The sequence below is a fragment of the Budorcas taxicolor genome, chromosome 17, assembly GCF_023091745.1.
Source record: "Budorcas taxicolor isolate Tak-1 chromosome 17, Takin1.1, whole genome shotgun sequence".
Classification (NCBI taxonomy): domain Eukaryota; kingdom Metazoa; phylum Chordata; class Mammalia; order Artiodactyla; family Bovidae; genus Budorcas; species Budorcas taxicolor.
This window is the reverse complement of record NC_068926.1, coordinates 3,862,306-3,876,637: the sequence shown is the minus strand read 5'-3', so window position 1 is coordinate 3,876,637 and position 14,332 is coordinate 3,862,306. Positions and strand designations below refer to the sequence as shown.

General features: G+C 40.5%; 1 protein-coding gene across 1 annotated transcript in view; it reads right to left on the bottom strand.

The window, feature by feature from the left end:
• The window catches only part of DCHS2 (dachsous cadherin-related 2), a 346,741-nt gene that overhangs the window by 89,861 nt on the left and 242,548 nt on the right, over nt 1-14,332 (bottom strand). The window contains exon 13 of the mRNA XM_052655032.1: nt 6,207-7,064. Coding sequence (XP_052510992.1) covers nt 6,207-7,064 — 858 coding nt within the window. The remainder of the gene's footprint in view (nt 1-6,206; nt 7,065-14,332) is intronic.

Here is a 14,332-nt window from a genome sequence, read left to right as displayed (position 1 = left end):
TGAAGGCAGGAGGAGAAGGGGATGACAGAGGATGAGATGGTTGGATGGCATCACCGACTCTGGACATGAGTTTGAGCAAGCTCCAGGAGTTGGTGATGGACAGGGAAGCCTGGCATGCTGCAGTCCATGGGGTCACAAAAGGTTGGACATGACTGAGTGACTGAAAAGAAATGAATGAAACCATTGGAATCCAAATTTTTTAAAAATCACCTTTTGGTGCCCTTGATATGACCTGGCAGAATTCACACTCCAGGCAAAGCTTTGGCCAGATGAAATGTTAATCAATATTTTATGCACCTCGTCACTGTTGTCCACTCGGGCCTAGGAAATCCTGCTGATGTGGGTGTAGATTAGTTGTATTAAATCAGATTCAATAGCCTTCTTAACTATCATCTTTTCCTTTCTTGTTGTGCTTCCTGTCATACAGCTTTAGGCTACTCTCCCTGTAAGCTCCATGCCGTTCACACATGTCATAGCTACTCTTCAAAACAAGATCTCAACCCATTGTTTTAGATGTTTTGTAGTGCATGCTTACCTGGGTATTTATGGATAACATATGCTTACTGCCAGAATATTTCTAACCTTGTCTATGTGTAAGATTAACAAACAAATTTTTTAAACTCTATTTAAAAGATACCAGTCAAAAATTCAGTTCAATAATTCTAAACACAAGAAGATTAAGAAGGATGACTTTGATCAGAGGTCAAAGAAAACACAATGATGCAACAGGAGAATAAATTCTTCCCACCCATGTATTCTAGCTTCCCTGGTGGCTCAGTTGGTAAAGAATCTGCCTGCAATGCTGGAGACATGGGTTTGATCCCTGAGGTGGAAAGATGCACTGGAGAAGGAAATGGCAACCTACTCCAATATTCTTGCCTGGGAAATTCCACGGGCAGAGGAGCCTGGTAGGCTACAATCCATGGGGTCGCAAGAATCAGACACAACTTAGACTGAACCCCCGCTGCCGCCACCACCACTACTGCCACCCATGTGTTCATCAGCTTTTCTGCCTGAACCTGCAGCAGGAGGCCTGCCTTCAGGGGTAAGAGATTAATTTAGTTTTCCACCCTAATTTTTTTTTAATCTCACACCCGGTTATTGTTAACCATAGTGATTAATTCCAACTGCTATGGCTGGGGGTAGATGGAAGGTTGAGTGATGAGAATCGGACCAAAATAAGGGTAGTTTCCTCCCATAATGGCTGCCTCCTATCAGCAGAGTGAATCCTGGACAAAGAAATGAGTGGCACATTAAAAAAATGAAACCAGGTACAACATTTTCCCTTCTATGGCAGTTTTTATAAGTGTTATTATTAAATCATTTCTCAATTTAACCATAAACATTATTAAACTTCCTAATCTATAGCTTAATTTCATATTGGGCTTTCTTTGGGATGCCTTAGATATGGGCTTTTTGGGGGGGTTAATCCTACAAAGAAATTGATTCTGGGTGACTTGAGAAATGATATCTTAATTAGGAAATGGCCAGACACATTACTTAATTTTTAGAAATTTCATTTACTAATGTGAACAAGTGTGATAACGACGACTGACTTAAGTCTATGCCAGTCCTTTTGTGGGATAATTTATTTGATGCCTCCTACTCTGCAGAATTTGTACTGGGTGAGAATATTCACTAGCCGTGGTTGGAAATCTCATTATGTCAAGAATAACTGAATGAACTAGAGAAAAAAAAAAACTATTTTCAGTAAAAGTCAAAGACCTCCCAGTGATCTACAAGACACCACTGCTTCTTTTTGTCTACTTCTGACCTCATTTTTTACCATTCTTCATCTTGCTTGACTTCCCTGGTGGCTCAGATGGTAAAGCATCTGCCTACAATGTGGGAGACCCGGGTTCAAGCCCTGCATCCAGAAGATCTCCTGGAGAAGGAAATGGCAACCCACTTCAGTATTCTTGCCTGGAGAATCCCATGGATGGAGGATCCTGGCAGTCCATGGGGTCACAAAGAGTCGGACGCGACTGAGCGACTTTGCTTCCACTTTCACCTTGCTTACTCTGCTTTATTTTTTATTTATTTATTTTTATTATTATTATTTTATTTTTACTTTACAATACTGTATTGGTTTTGCCATGCATCAACATGAATCCACCACAGGTGTATATAAGTTCCCACTCCTGAACCCCCTTCCCACCTCCCTCCCCATACCATCCCTCTGGGTTACCCCAGTGCACCAACCCCAAGCATCCTGTATCTTGCATCAAACCTGGACTGGCAATTCATTTCTTATATGATATTATACATGTTTCAATGCCATTCTCCCAAATCATCCCACCTTCTCCCTCTCCCACAGAGTCCAAAAGACTGTTCTGTACACCTGCGTCTCTTTTGCTGCTCACATACAGGGTTATCATTACCATCTTTCTAAATTCCATATATATGCATTAGTATACTGTATTGGTGTTTTTCTTTCTGGCTTACTTCACTCTGTATAATCGGCTCCAGTTTCATCCACCTCATTACAACTGATTCAAATGTATTTTTTGTGATGGCTGAGTAATACTCCATTGTGTATATGTACCACAGTTTTCTTATCCTTCATCTGCTGATGGACATCTAGGTTGTTTCCATGTCCTGGCTATTATAAACAGTGCTGCGATGAACATTGGGGTACATGTGTCGCTTTCAATTCTGGTTTCCTTGGTGTGTATGCCCAGCAGTGGGACTGCTGGGTCATATGGCAGTTCTAGTTCCAGTTTTTTAAGGAATCTCCACACTGTTCTCCATAGTGGCTGTACTAGTTTGCATTCCCACCAACAGTGTAAGAGGGTTCCCTTTTCTCCACACCCTCGCCAGCATTTATTGCTTGTAGACTTTTGGATCACAGCCATTCTGACTAATAGATGAAGAAATATACCATGTTCATGGATTGGATGAATCAATATAGTGAAAAGAGTATACTACCCAAAGCAATTTACAAATTCAATGCAATCCCTATCAAGCTACCAGCGGTATTTTTCACAGAACTAGAACAAATAATTTCACAATTTGTATGGAAATACAAAAAAACCTCGAATAGCCAAAGCAATCTTGAGAAAGAAGAATGGAACTGGAGGAATCAACCTGCCTGACTTCAGGCTCTACTACAAAGCCACAGTCATCAAGACAGTATGGTACTGGCACAAAGACAGAAATATAGATCAATGAAACCAAATAGAAAGCCCAGAGATAAATCCACACACCTATGGACATCTTATCTTTGACAAAGGAGACAAGAATATACAATGGAGTAAAGACAGTCTCTTTAACAAATGGTGCTGGGAAAACTGGTCAACCACTTGTAAAAGAATGAAACTAGAACACTTTCTAACACCATACACAAAAATAAACTCAAAATGGATTAAAGATCTAAATGTAAGACCAGAAACTATAAAACTCCTTGAGGAGAACATAGGCAAAACACTCTCCAACATAAATCACAGCAGGATCCTCTATGATCCACCTCCCAGAATTCTGGAAATAAAAGCAAAAATAAACAAATGGGACCTAATTAAAATTAAAAGCTTCTGCACAACAAAGGAAACTATAAGCAAGGTGAAAAGACAGCCTTCGGAATGGGAGAAAATAATAGCAAATGAAGCAACTGACAAACAACTAATCTCAAAAATATACAAGCAACTCATGCAGCTCAATTCCAGAAAAATAAATGACCCAATCAAAAAATGGGCCAAAGAACTAAATAGACATTTCTCCAAAGAAGACATACAGATGGCTAAAAAACACATGAAAAGATGCTCAACATCACTCATTATCAGAGAATTGCAAATCAAACTACAATGAGGTACCATTTCACACCAGTCAGAATGGCTTACTCTGCTTTAGTCGCACAGTCCCCTTTACTGTTCATGAACAAGCCAGGCGAGTTCCCACTGGATTTCTCCTCTTTTTCTTTAGAAATGCTCTCCTCCCATATATATGAATGGCTACCTCCTTTCTTTATGTCCTTGCCCCGAATTTCAGTTGCTCAGTAATGCCAGTCCTAACATGCCATCAAAAATTGCCTTTGTGCCCTCGCCAGGACTCCTGCTCCGTTTCTTCATACCACAGCTTTTAACACCAGCTAACATACACTACAGTTTAGTTATTTATTACATTCACTGCTATTGTCTCTTTAACCCTGCTGGAATGTAAGCCTCTCAAGGACAAGCATCTTTGTCTTTTTGTTCACTAACATATCCCAATAGAAAAGTGCCTGGCACATAATATTCAATAGAATTTTTGTTGAAAGAGCAAGTAAAACATTTAAAGAACAAGCAACTGTGTAGATCAGTGGAATACTCCAGATGGCAGGACTAGAATTTATGGACATACACAAATGAGGCACATCTGGGTTTAACACAGGAATTACTTTCCAAATGAAAGAGTTTTCCAACTTTGTAATGTAATCAAATAACCTAGAGAGTATTAAAAATGACAGTTCCTGGACCCCAGATTACTGAAGCAGAACCTTCTGCAATCATGAGAGAGTGCTTGTTTCATACCCAAGTTCAAGAACCACTGTCCTAGACTCTCAATCACTGAGATATTCAAGTAGAGACTGAAAGATCATCTGTTAAGGAAAAAATGTTTACATGTTCACTGCAGATAAAAGCTGGACTTAAAAATTCTATGATTTTATCAAATTCATTTTAAGATGGATTAATATAGTTTGTGCTGTATTATTTAGCACAAATATATTATTATTATTTAGAAACTTTTACCTTTCCTTTCTATCAGACTTTGCTCTGGAGTTAGGATGTATAGCTCTCATGAGGAAACACAGCTCTGGAGAGTATCTCATATTATTTAACATTTAACTCTTCTGTGGAATTCTCATTACACCTAAGAATATAGGTGGAAATTTCTAGTTATTTTGGAAGATGCTATTCTTTCATTTAATGAAGGTAACTGCAATTTACCCTTAATAATGTTTAGAATCATAAGAGGCCTTCTGGATAAGCAGCCCATGAGATAACCATGATTCAAAAGAAGATGAAACTGGGGTTAATAATATATAACTGAGAAGAATCCTAACTTGACATTCAATATTAAGTTGAATATTCTCTTTTTATAGAGAATATAATGTGTAACAAATGTGTAATAATGTGTAACAAATATTTTCACTATGAAGCAAATAAATCAATTTCAGAAAAATTCAAGTTGCCTTTTAAACAGTGGTTGTTTTAGGTATGAATAAAGTGAAATTAAATCCACAATGACAAAGCAAAAACAAAAAACAACTGGAGAAATCAAACAGCACACATCAGACTTGTCGAAAGCAAACTACTCCTCCCGCAAGCCCCAGAGTCCACGTGATTTGTCCTCCGGCTGGTTCAAAGATTCAGAAGGTTTATAGTTTAACTCTCTAGTTAGATATAATCACCTAGATTGGATTTCTTTCCATTCACAACTATCTGCAGGGTTTTTTTTTTTTTTTTTTGCTTTAGGGTAGAAAGATCATTGGAATTAATTATTTATGTTTCCCATTATGGCATAAATTTGAGTAGGGAAATAACTGAAAAATAATTTAGCATTATGAGGAAAAATAGTCACCATTCACAGAAGCCTGTTCTGAGTGGTATAATCTTGCCAAATTCTTTGAAGATCAGATATTACTGCACTGTTGAAACTAATGCTGACTGTATCAAAATGAAGTAATAATAAGAAAAATAGCACTTCCTTAAAATTACACACTGATTCTGAGTCAGATACTGTTTTAAGGGCTTTATAGGAACTGGCTCATTTGGTCCTGAGAACACCCTAATGAGGTAGGTACCAAACTCATCCCTAATTTGCAGGTTTGGAAACGGAGGCTGAGAGAGCCAGCTTCCCAAGGACACACAGTGGCAGTCACTGAACCATAACGTATTTCACCTTTCATTGTATTTCCAGGAAAGTCATTTAGGAAATGTAGCTGTTCAGGATTCATAAACATTTAAATAAATGTAGGTTTTTTGAGATTTTAAACTTAAACTTCAAGAGTCCTGAATGATTTCAGTGTTTTTATCAGTTTTTGCTGTCTTGAAAGGGGTGTGAATATGTTACTGCATTTGAGTATATTTTTCTAATAACATATTCTGAATGAAAATTATAATACCAAGAATTGGCTGGACTCAGAAATTCATAACTGAATCTTTGATAGCACTAGCTCTATAATCGTTGGTTTTAAGCATTTTGCCAAAAGTGGGACACTTGACACTCACCTGCCTCACAATTTTCAGGCACGATCCCTTTATACAGATGCTGGCTGAAGGAAATCCTCACATCTTCTCCTTCCATGTGAATGACCAAGAGACCAGTGGTTGTTCTAGCTGGGACCCCTTGATCCACAGCTTTTATCTGCAGCCAAATAGGAAAATATTCTGAAGACGGAATTTGCTGGATTTGAATTGCTCCTGTGTATTCATTAATAGAAAGCATTGACTGGGGCTCTGCGAAGCTGAACGTGACGGTGCCACTGGGCCCCGAGTCTGGGTCACTGGCTCTGAGGATGGCAGCTGTTTGGTTTGTAGGTGACTGAGAGGAAAGAAAAATATCAAGGGGGTTCTGTTCCCAAACTGGCCTGTTGTCATTAACATCAGTGACATGTACTTTTATAACCACCGTGGCGCTTCGTGAGCCGTGGACACCGCAGTCTCTGGCCACGGCCTTCAGTACGTGCTCAGACCTGGCTTCCCGGTCAAGCGTGCGGCTGGTCCTCAGTGCGCCCGCCGCAGGGTCGATGGTGAACACCCCGGAAGCCTCGTGCACCAGAGAATACTCGGTTTGCCCGTTCAGGCCCTCATCCTCGTCCGCGGAGGAGAGCACGAGAACCGTGGTTCCCACCGGCACGTCCTCTCTCACAGAAGCCTCGTATTGCTGCCTGGGGAAGGAAGGGCTGTGGTCGTTGACGTCCAGAACTCTGACCTGCAGCTGCGCCGTGGAGCTTTGCGGCGGGCTCCCCAGATCCGAGCACAGGATGACGAGGGTGAAGTTGCTGACTTCCTCCCGGTCCAAAGCGCGAGTGGTTGAGAGTTCTCCCGACATTTCATTAATGGCAAAGTACTCATCAGTATTTCCACCTATTAAATAAAGCAAGTTCAGAATATATTTGAATTGAAAAAGTAGCAGCTCTTTACTATGAATATATATATTCATCCAACAAATATTCATTTCCTGATTATTATAGTACACTATCGCTTTTGTAAGTACATGATCCAGTCCCTACCCTCACAAAGCTTCCTGATAATAATACTCAGGATAAGCAAAAAATAAAATTCAACATCTGTCTTAATGCAATCAGTAATTCAAACACTTGCTTTGACTGATTTGCAGCAGTATGATTTTTTTTCAACTTCAACTTTTTATAGTAATATGCTTTTTCTTTTTGAAGGATTAAAATGCATATTTTACTTAAAATAAAACAATAGTAGGCCTAAATAAGCAACAGTATTCAATGTTCATTTGTAGATACAATAAAAAATTAACAGATTGATTTATAACAATGTATTTTTAAATTTCCCCTTACTCACTATAGATTGAATGCTGGTTATATTATTGGAATAAGGTCCTCTTCTACATGCCATGGCCCTTTGTGCATGAGCCATAACACTTCTTTCAGAGACAGTAGAACACTTGTCTATCTCTTACATAACATAAGCAAGGATTATGTTTTATTCTTTAAATATGTTCCTATGTCTTATTCTTTAAAATATGTTCCTTCTGCTATTGTATATGGTACCAACTAGAATAAAATTTAAAAGTAAAAGTGAAAGTCGCCCAGTCACGTCAGACTCTTTGTGAACCCATGGACTATACAGTACATTGAATTCTCCAAGCCAGAATGCTGGAGTGGGTAGCTGTTCCCTTCTCCAGGGGATCTTCCCAACCCAGAGATCAAACCCAGGTCTCCTGCACTGCAGGTGGATTCTTTCCCAGCTGAGCCACAAGGGAAGACCTTTATGCAAGACAGCAAAAGAGACAGAGATAAAGAACAGACTTTTGGACTCTGTGGAAGAAGGCGAGGGTGGGATGGTTTGAGTGAATAGCATTGAAATATGTATATTACCATATATGAAACAGATCGCCAGTCTAGGTTCGATGCATGAGACAGGGCGCTCAGGGCTGGTGCACTGGGATGACCCTGGGGGATCGGATGGGGAGGGAAGTGGGAGGTGGGTTCAGGATTGAGGACACATGAACACCCATAGCTGATTCATGTCAATGTATGGCAAAACCACTACAATATTGTAAAGTAGCCTCCAATTAAAATTAATTAATTTAAAAAAAAACTAAACTCAGGGATAAAAAGCTTCCAAAGGCATTTTAAAATCAACCTGAAGATTAGTTGGGAAAATGAAGTTCAGTGGCCTACTAGCCACATTTTTGGACTAGGGGGGACCATTCTCAACAGCATGAGAACTTACTGAACCCTTCAGAGGCACATGGAGGAAGTGGGGCAGTGCTGAAAAAAACAGCGGCCTCAGGCAGTACTGGGGGCTGAGGAGCAGGGACTGCATTTGAAGGCCTTCATGAGACATGTTAATTTGTACCAAACACAGGTGGTGAGACAAAATACATTTCTGTGGCATTTGTGATTGATAAAGCCATTAATTCCCTCATTAAACATTTTAACAACACCTGTCATGTACCAAATATATGTTGGGACACTGGGAATATGAGGAGAGGGAAGATGTGATCTGACTTCTAAGAGTTTACAGTCCAGGAGGAAAGGCACGTCTGAACCTGGACATTAAAGTATGATGTGAAACCCACATGTGCAGGACACTGGGAGGACAGAAGATGATCACAGGGTCCTGCATTAGGATGGCAACAAAATGCTTATTATAAACAGTGACACCAAACTAACTCCTAAAGGGAAGGAAGCCAGGCTTAGGGAAGGGAGAGGGAAGAGGGTCAAACGTGGATGAAGTCCCAGGAATATGACAAAGCAATGGTTGCAAACATTTTAGTATGACTAGAATATAGGGCCCCCTGGGTATCTGAGGGTAGAATGTAGGCAGAAAGAGGATTGACAGTGGCAGGAACATAAATCTGGAAGATAAGCAGGATATCCGTCATGAATGGCCCTGTATATACTGCCAAGACACTGGGCTTTATCTTAAAATCTACCTGCAAGATTTTGGACAGGAAGACACTGTGAATCACATTTCTGTTTTAGGAAGAATCCTGGGCAGTAGTGTCAGAGCTTTTAGACTAGTTGAAGATAGGAGACTATCACAGTGTCTGTGAGAGCAATGAGAAGGTTCTGGAAAGATATGCACTTAGAGGAAGTGGATGCATTCCAAAGATACAGAGGAGGAACAGTTAGCAGTAAGGAAGGTAAGACTCATGATCTGGCTTAGGAGAAAGACTGAAAGGTGTGTAGACCAGTTGTGTTTAAAATGAGGTCTGAGGACCCTTCAGTTCAGTCGCTCACTCGTGTCTGACTCTTTGTGACCCCATGAACTGCAGCACACCAGGACTCCCTGTCAATCACCAACTCCTGGAGTCCACCTAAACCCATGTCCATCGAGTCAGTGATGCCATCCAACCATCTCATCCTCTGTCGTCCCCTTCTCCTCCTGCCCTCAATCTTTCCCAGCATCAGGGTCTTTTCAAATGAGTCGGCTCTTCACATCAGGTGGCCAAAGTACTGGAGTTTCAACTTCAACAATAGTCCTTCCATTGAACACCCAGGATTGATCTCCTTTAGGACTGGTTGGATCTCCTTGCAGTCCAAGGGACTCTCAAGAGTCTTCTCCAACACTGCAGTTCAAAAGCATCAATTCTTCGATGCTCAGCTTTCTTTATAGTCCAACTCTCACATCCATACATGACCACTGGAAAAACCATAGCCTTGACTAGATGGACCTTAGTCAGCAAAGTAATGTCTCTGCTTTTGAATATGCTATCTAGGTTGGTCATAACTTTCCTTCCAAGGAGTTCAGTTCAGTTTAGTCGCTCAGTTGTGTCCAACTCTTTGCGACCCCCTGAATCGCAGCACGCCAGGCCTCCCCGTGCATCACCAACTCCCGGAGTTCACTCAGATTCATGTCCATCGGGTCAGTGATGCCATCCAGCCATCTCATCCTCTGTCATCCCCTTCTCCTCCTGCCCCCAATCCCTCCCAGCCTCAGAGTCTTTTCCAATGAGTCAACTCTTTGCACGAGGTGGCCAAAGTACTGGAGTTTCAGCTTTAGCATCATTCCTTCCAAAGAAATCCCAGGGCTGATCTCCTTTAGAATGGACTGGTTGGATCTCCTTGCAGTCCAAGGGACTCTCAAGAGTCTTCTCCAACACCACAGTTCAGAAGCATCAATTCTTCGGCGCTCAGCCTTCTTCACAGTTCAACTCTCACATCCACACATGAAGCGTCTTTTAATTTCGTGGCTGCAATAACCATCTGCAGTGATTTTGGAGCTCAGAAAAATAAAGTCAGCCACTGTTTCCACTGTTTCCTCGTCTATTTGCCATGAAATGATGGGACTGGATGCCATGATCTTAGTTTTCTGAATGTTGAGCTTTACGCCCACTTTTCACTCTCCTCTTTCCCTTTCATCAAGAGCCTCTTTAGTTCTTCTTCACTTTCTACCATAAGGGTGGTGTCATCTGCATATCTGAGATTATTGATATTTCTCCCTGAGGACCCTGAAGTTATATAAAACTATCTAAGGAGTATCTGGTGGCTCAGATGGTAAAGTGTCTGTCTGCAATGCAGGAGACCCAGGTTCGATCCCTCGGCTGGGAAGATCCCCTGGAGAAGGAAATGGCAGCTCACTCCAGTATTCTTGCCTGGAAAATCCCATGGACTGTGGAGCCTGGTAGGCTACCGTTCATGGGGTTGCAAAGAGTCAGACACGACTGAGCGACTTCACTTTCAAGGAGTATCTGGAAACAGGTTTTAGGGCAATAACCAGAAGTTTAGTTTACATATCCTTATTCCAAAAATGGTTCTGCCTGAGAAAACCCATAGGATCATGTGGGTTTGTCTTTCCCAAAATCACTTTATAATTACCCTTCTTACAAATTATAAAAGAAAGGTTCACTTCTCACCCTTCCCAACCTGACCAAGGTGTACTAGACCAGGGTATGAAAGTTCCAGGCTGCCAGGTAAGGGGGCATTCCCAGTGTTGGCGTTTCACATTGAAACAAGAACTGACTTGAATGCCTGGGGGATACATCATTTTTTTTTTTTTTGGAGAGGACCTTTGCTATGAACTAAACTTTAGGGCCTATTCTCAGTTGGTAAAGAATCTGCCTGCAATGCAGGAGACCCTGGTTCAATACCTGGGTTGGGAAGATCCACTGGGGAAGGGATAGGCTACCCACTCCAGTATTCTTTGGGCTTCTCTGGTGGGTCAGACAGTAAAGAATCTGCCTGCAATGTGGGAGACCTGGGTTCGAGCCCTGGGTTGGAAAGATCCTCTGGGGAAGGGAACAGGTACCCATTCCAGTACTCTGACCTCTCCAAAACAGAGGATCCTGGCAGGCTACAGTCCATGGGGTCACAAAGAGTCAGATATGACTGAGCAACTTTCAGTTTCAAGTTCCTGTGTAGTAAATAAATAGATAATAAAAGCCATTAATTGATTTGGAGATACATATCAGAAGGAGTTTAAGAAATGTTACTACTATAACAACAATCCGTCTAACAACAATCTGTCTACAATGTAAAAAACGTGAACAAGGATTTTCAGTGTTTACATCTGTAACAAGATTTTTTAAGGGCATATTGAGCAAGAAATGCTGATCACTTGAAGAAATTCTAGAAGAAGCCAGATCGTGATGAGGTGAATGAAAAGGGAGTGATGTTCAGTTTTAGACACAATGACAATGAGATGCTATTGGACATGAAGATTGGGTCCTTGAGGCTATCAGGAAAAAATGCTGAAACAATTTGAAATGGAGAGAAATAATAAGTGGATGTTCTATGGTAAAAATAAAGATCAGTGTGTGACTAGTCTGGTTTTGACATCAGAATTGTCTTCCAGGTATTTTATCTTCATTGTCTTTCAGGTATTTTATCTCTGTAAATTGCTGAAAACTAACCCATCACTCCATGGGAAATAGATGGGGAAACAGTGAAAACAGTGTCAGACTTTATTTTTGGGGGCTCCAAAATCACTGCAGATGGTGACTGCAGCCATGAAATTAAAAGACACTTACTCCTTGGAAGAAAAGTTATGACCAACCTAGATAGCATATTCAAAAGCAGAGACATTACTTTGCCGACTAAGGTCTGTCTAGTCAAGGCTATGGTTTTTCCTGTGGTCATGTATGGACGTGAGAGTTGGACTGTGAAGAAGGCTGAGCACCAAAGAATTGATGCTTTTAAACTGTGGTGTTGGAGAAGACTCTTGAGAGTCCCTTGGACTGCAAGGAGATCCAACCAGTCCATTCTGAAGATCAGCCCTGGGATCTCTTTGGAAGGAATGATGCTAAAGCTGAAACTCCAGTACTTTGGCCACCTCATGCGAAGAGTTGACTCATTGGAAAAGACCCTGATGATGGGAGGGATTGGGGGCAGGAGGAGAAGGGGATGACAGAGGATGAGATGGCTGGATGGCATCACGGACTTGATGGACATGAATCTGAGTGAACTCCGGGAGTTGGTGATGGACAGGGAGGCCTGGCATGCTGTGATTCATGGGGTAACAAAGAGTCGGACATGACTGAGTGACTGGACTGAACTACATAATGAAAACGGTTCATGTTCACTGAAATCCAAATTCATTGTGTCTGGTGGAATGGCAATGATTACTGTCCTGTGGATAGAACTCTTCTGCCTTTCAAAATCCCTTATTATCTCTCTCTGTGTGTATGTGTGTGTTTCTTAGATTTCTCCTTGAACCAATTTTAACATCTTTTTGGTCAAATGAATTGAATAAAAACCTTTGGAAGTTGCCAGTTTTATATTTGTATGAAATCCATTATTTTCCTTTGAAAAACATATCCCTTGATAGGGAGTCCTAGAGTCAGGATGGTACAGAGCAAAGCCCACAGTCCACCACAGCACATAAAGTGCGGACAAAAATGCTATTTATTTTTAGCCAAGGGCAATGATCCTGATTCTACTTTCTCACTGTAAAAAGAAATAAAGTAGAAAATAAAAAAATTATTAGAAGGTGGGATCAAGATGGTGGAGTGGTGAAAGTGGGCACCCTTGTCTTGTTCCTGACTTTAGGGGAAATGCTTTCAATTCTTCACCATTGCAGATAATGTTTGCTGTGGGTTTGTCATATATAGCTTTTATTATGTTGAGGTATGTTCCTTCTATTCCTGCTTTGTCCACAGTGATCAGAGCAGAAAAAGAAATAAAAGGAAACCAAATTGGAAAAGAAGAAGTAAAACTCTCACTGTTTGCAGATGACATGATCCTCTACATAGAAAACCCTAAAGACTCCACCAGAAAATTACTAGAGCTAATCAATGAATATAGTAAAGTTGCAGGATATAAAATCAACACACAGAAATCCCTTGCATTCCTATACACTAATAATGAGAAAGTAGAAAAAGAAATTAAGGAAATAATTCCATTCACCATTGCAACGAAAAGAATAAAATACTTAGGAATATATCTACCTAAAGAAACTAAAGACCTATATATAGAAAACTATAAAACACTGATGAAAGAAATCAAAGAGGACACTAATAGATGGAGAAATATACCATGTTCATAGAACAGAAGAATCAATGTAGTGAAAATGACTGTACTACCCAAAGCAATTTACAAATTCAATGCAATCCCTATCAAGCTACCAGCGGTATTTTTCACAGAACTAGAACAAATAATTTCAAGATTTGTATGGAAATACAAAAAACCTCGAATAGCCAAAGCAATCTTGAGAAAGAAGAATGGAACTGGAGGAATCAACCTGCCTGACTTCAGGCTCTACTACAAAGCCACAGTCATCAAGACAGTATGGTACTGGCACAAAGACAAAAACATAGATCAATGGAACAAAATAGAAAGCCCAGAGATAAATCCACACACCTATGGACACCTTATCTTTGACAAAGGAGGCAAGAATATACAATGGAGTAAAGACAATCTCTTTAACAAGTGGTGCTGGGAAAACTGGCCAACCACTTGTAAAAGAATGAAACTAGAACACTTTCTAACACCACACACAAAAATAAACTCAAAATGGATTAAAGATCTAAATGTAAGACCAGAAACTATAAAACTCCTTGAGGAGAACATAGGCAAAACACTCTCCGACATAAATCACAGCAGGATCCTCTATGATCCACCTCCCAGAATTCTGGAAATAAAAGCAAAAATAAACAAATGGGACCTAATTAAAATTAAAAGCTTCTGCACAACAAAGGAAACTATAAGCAAGGT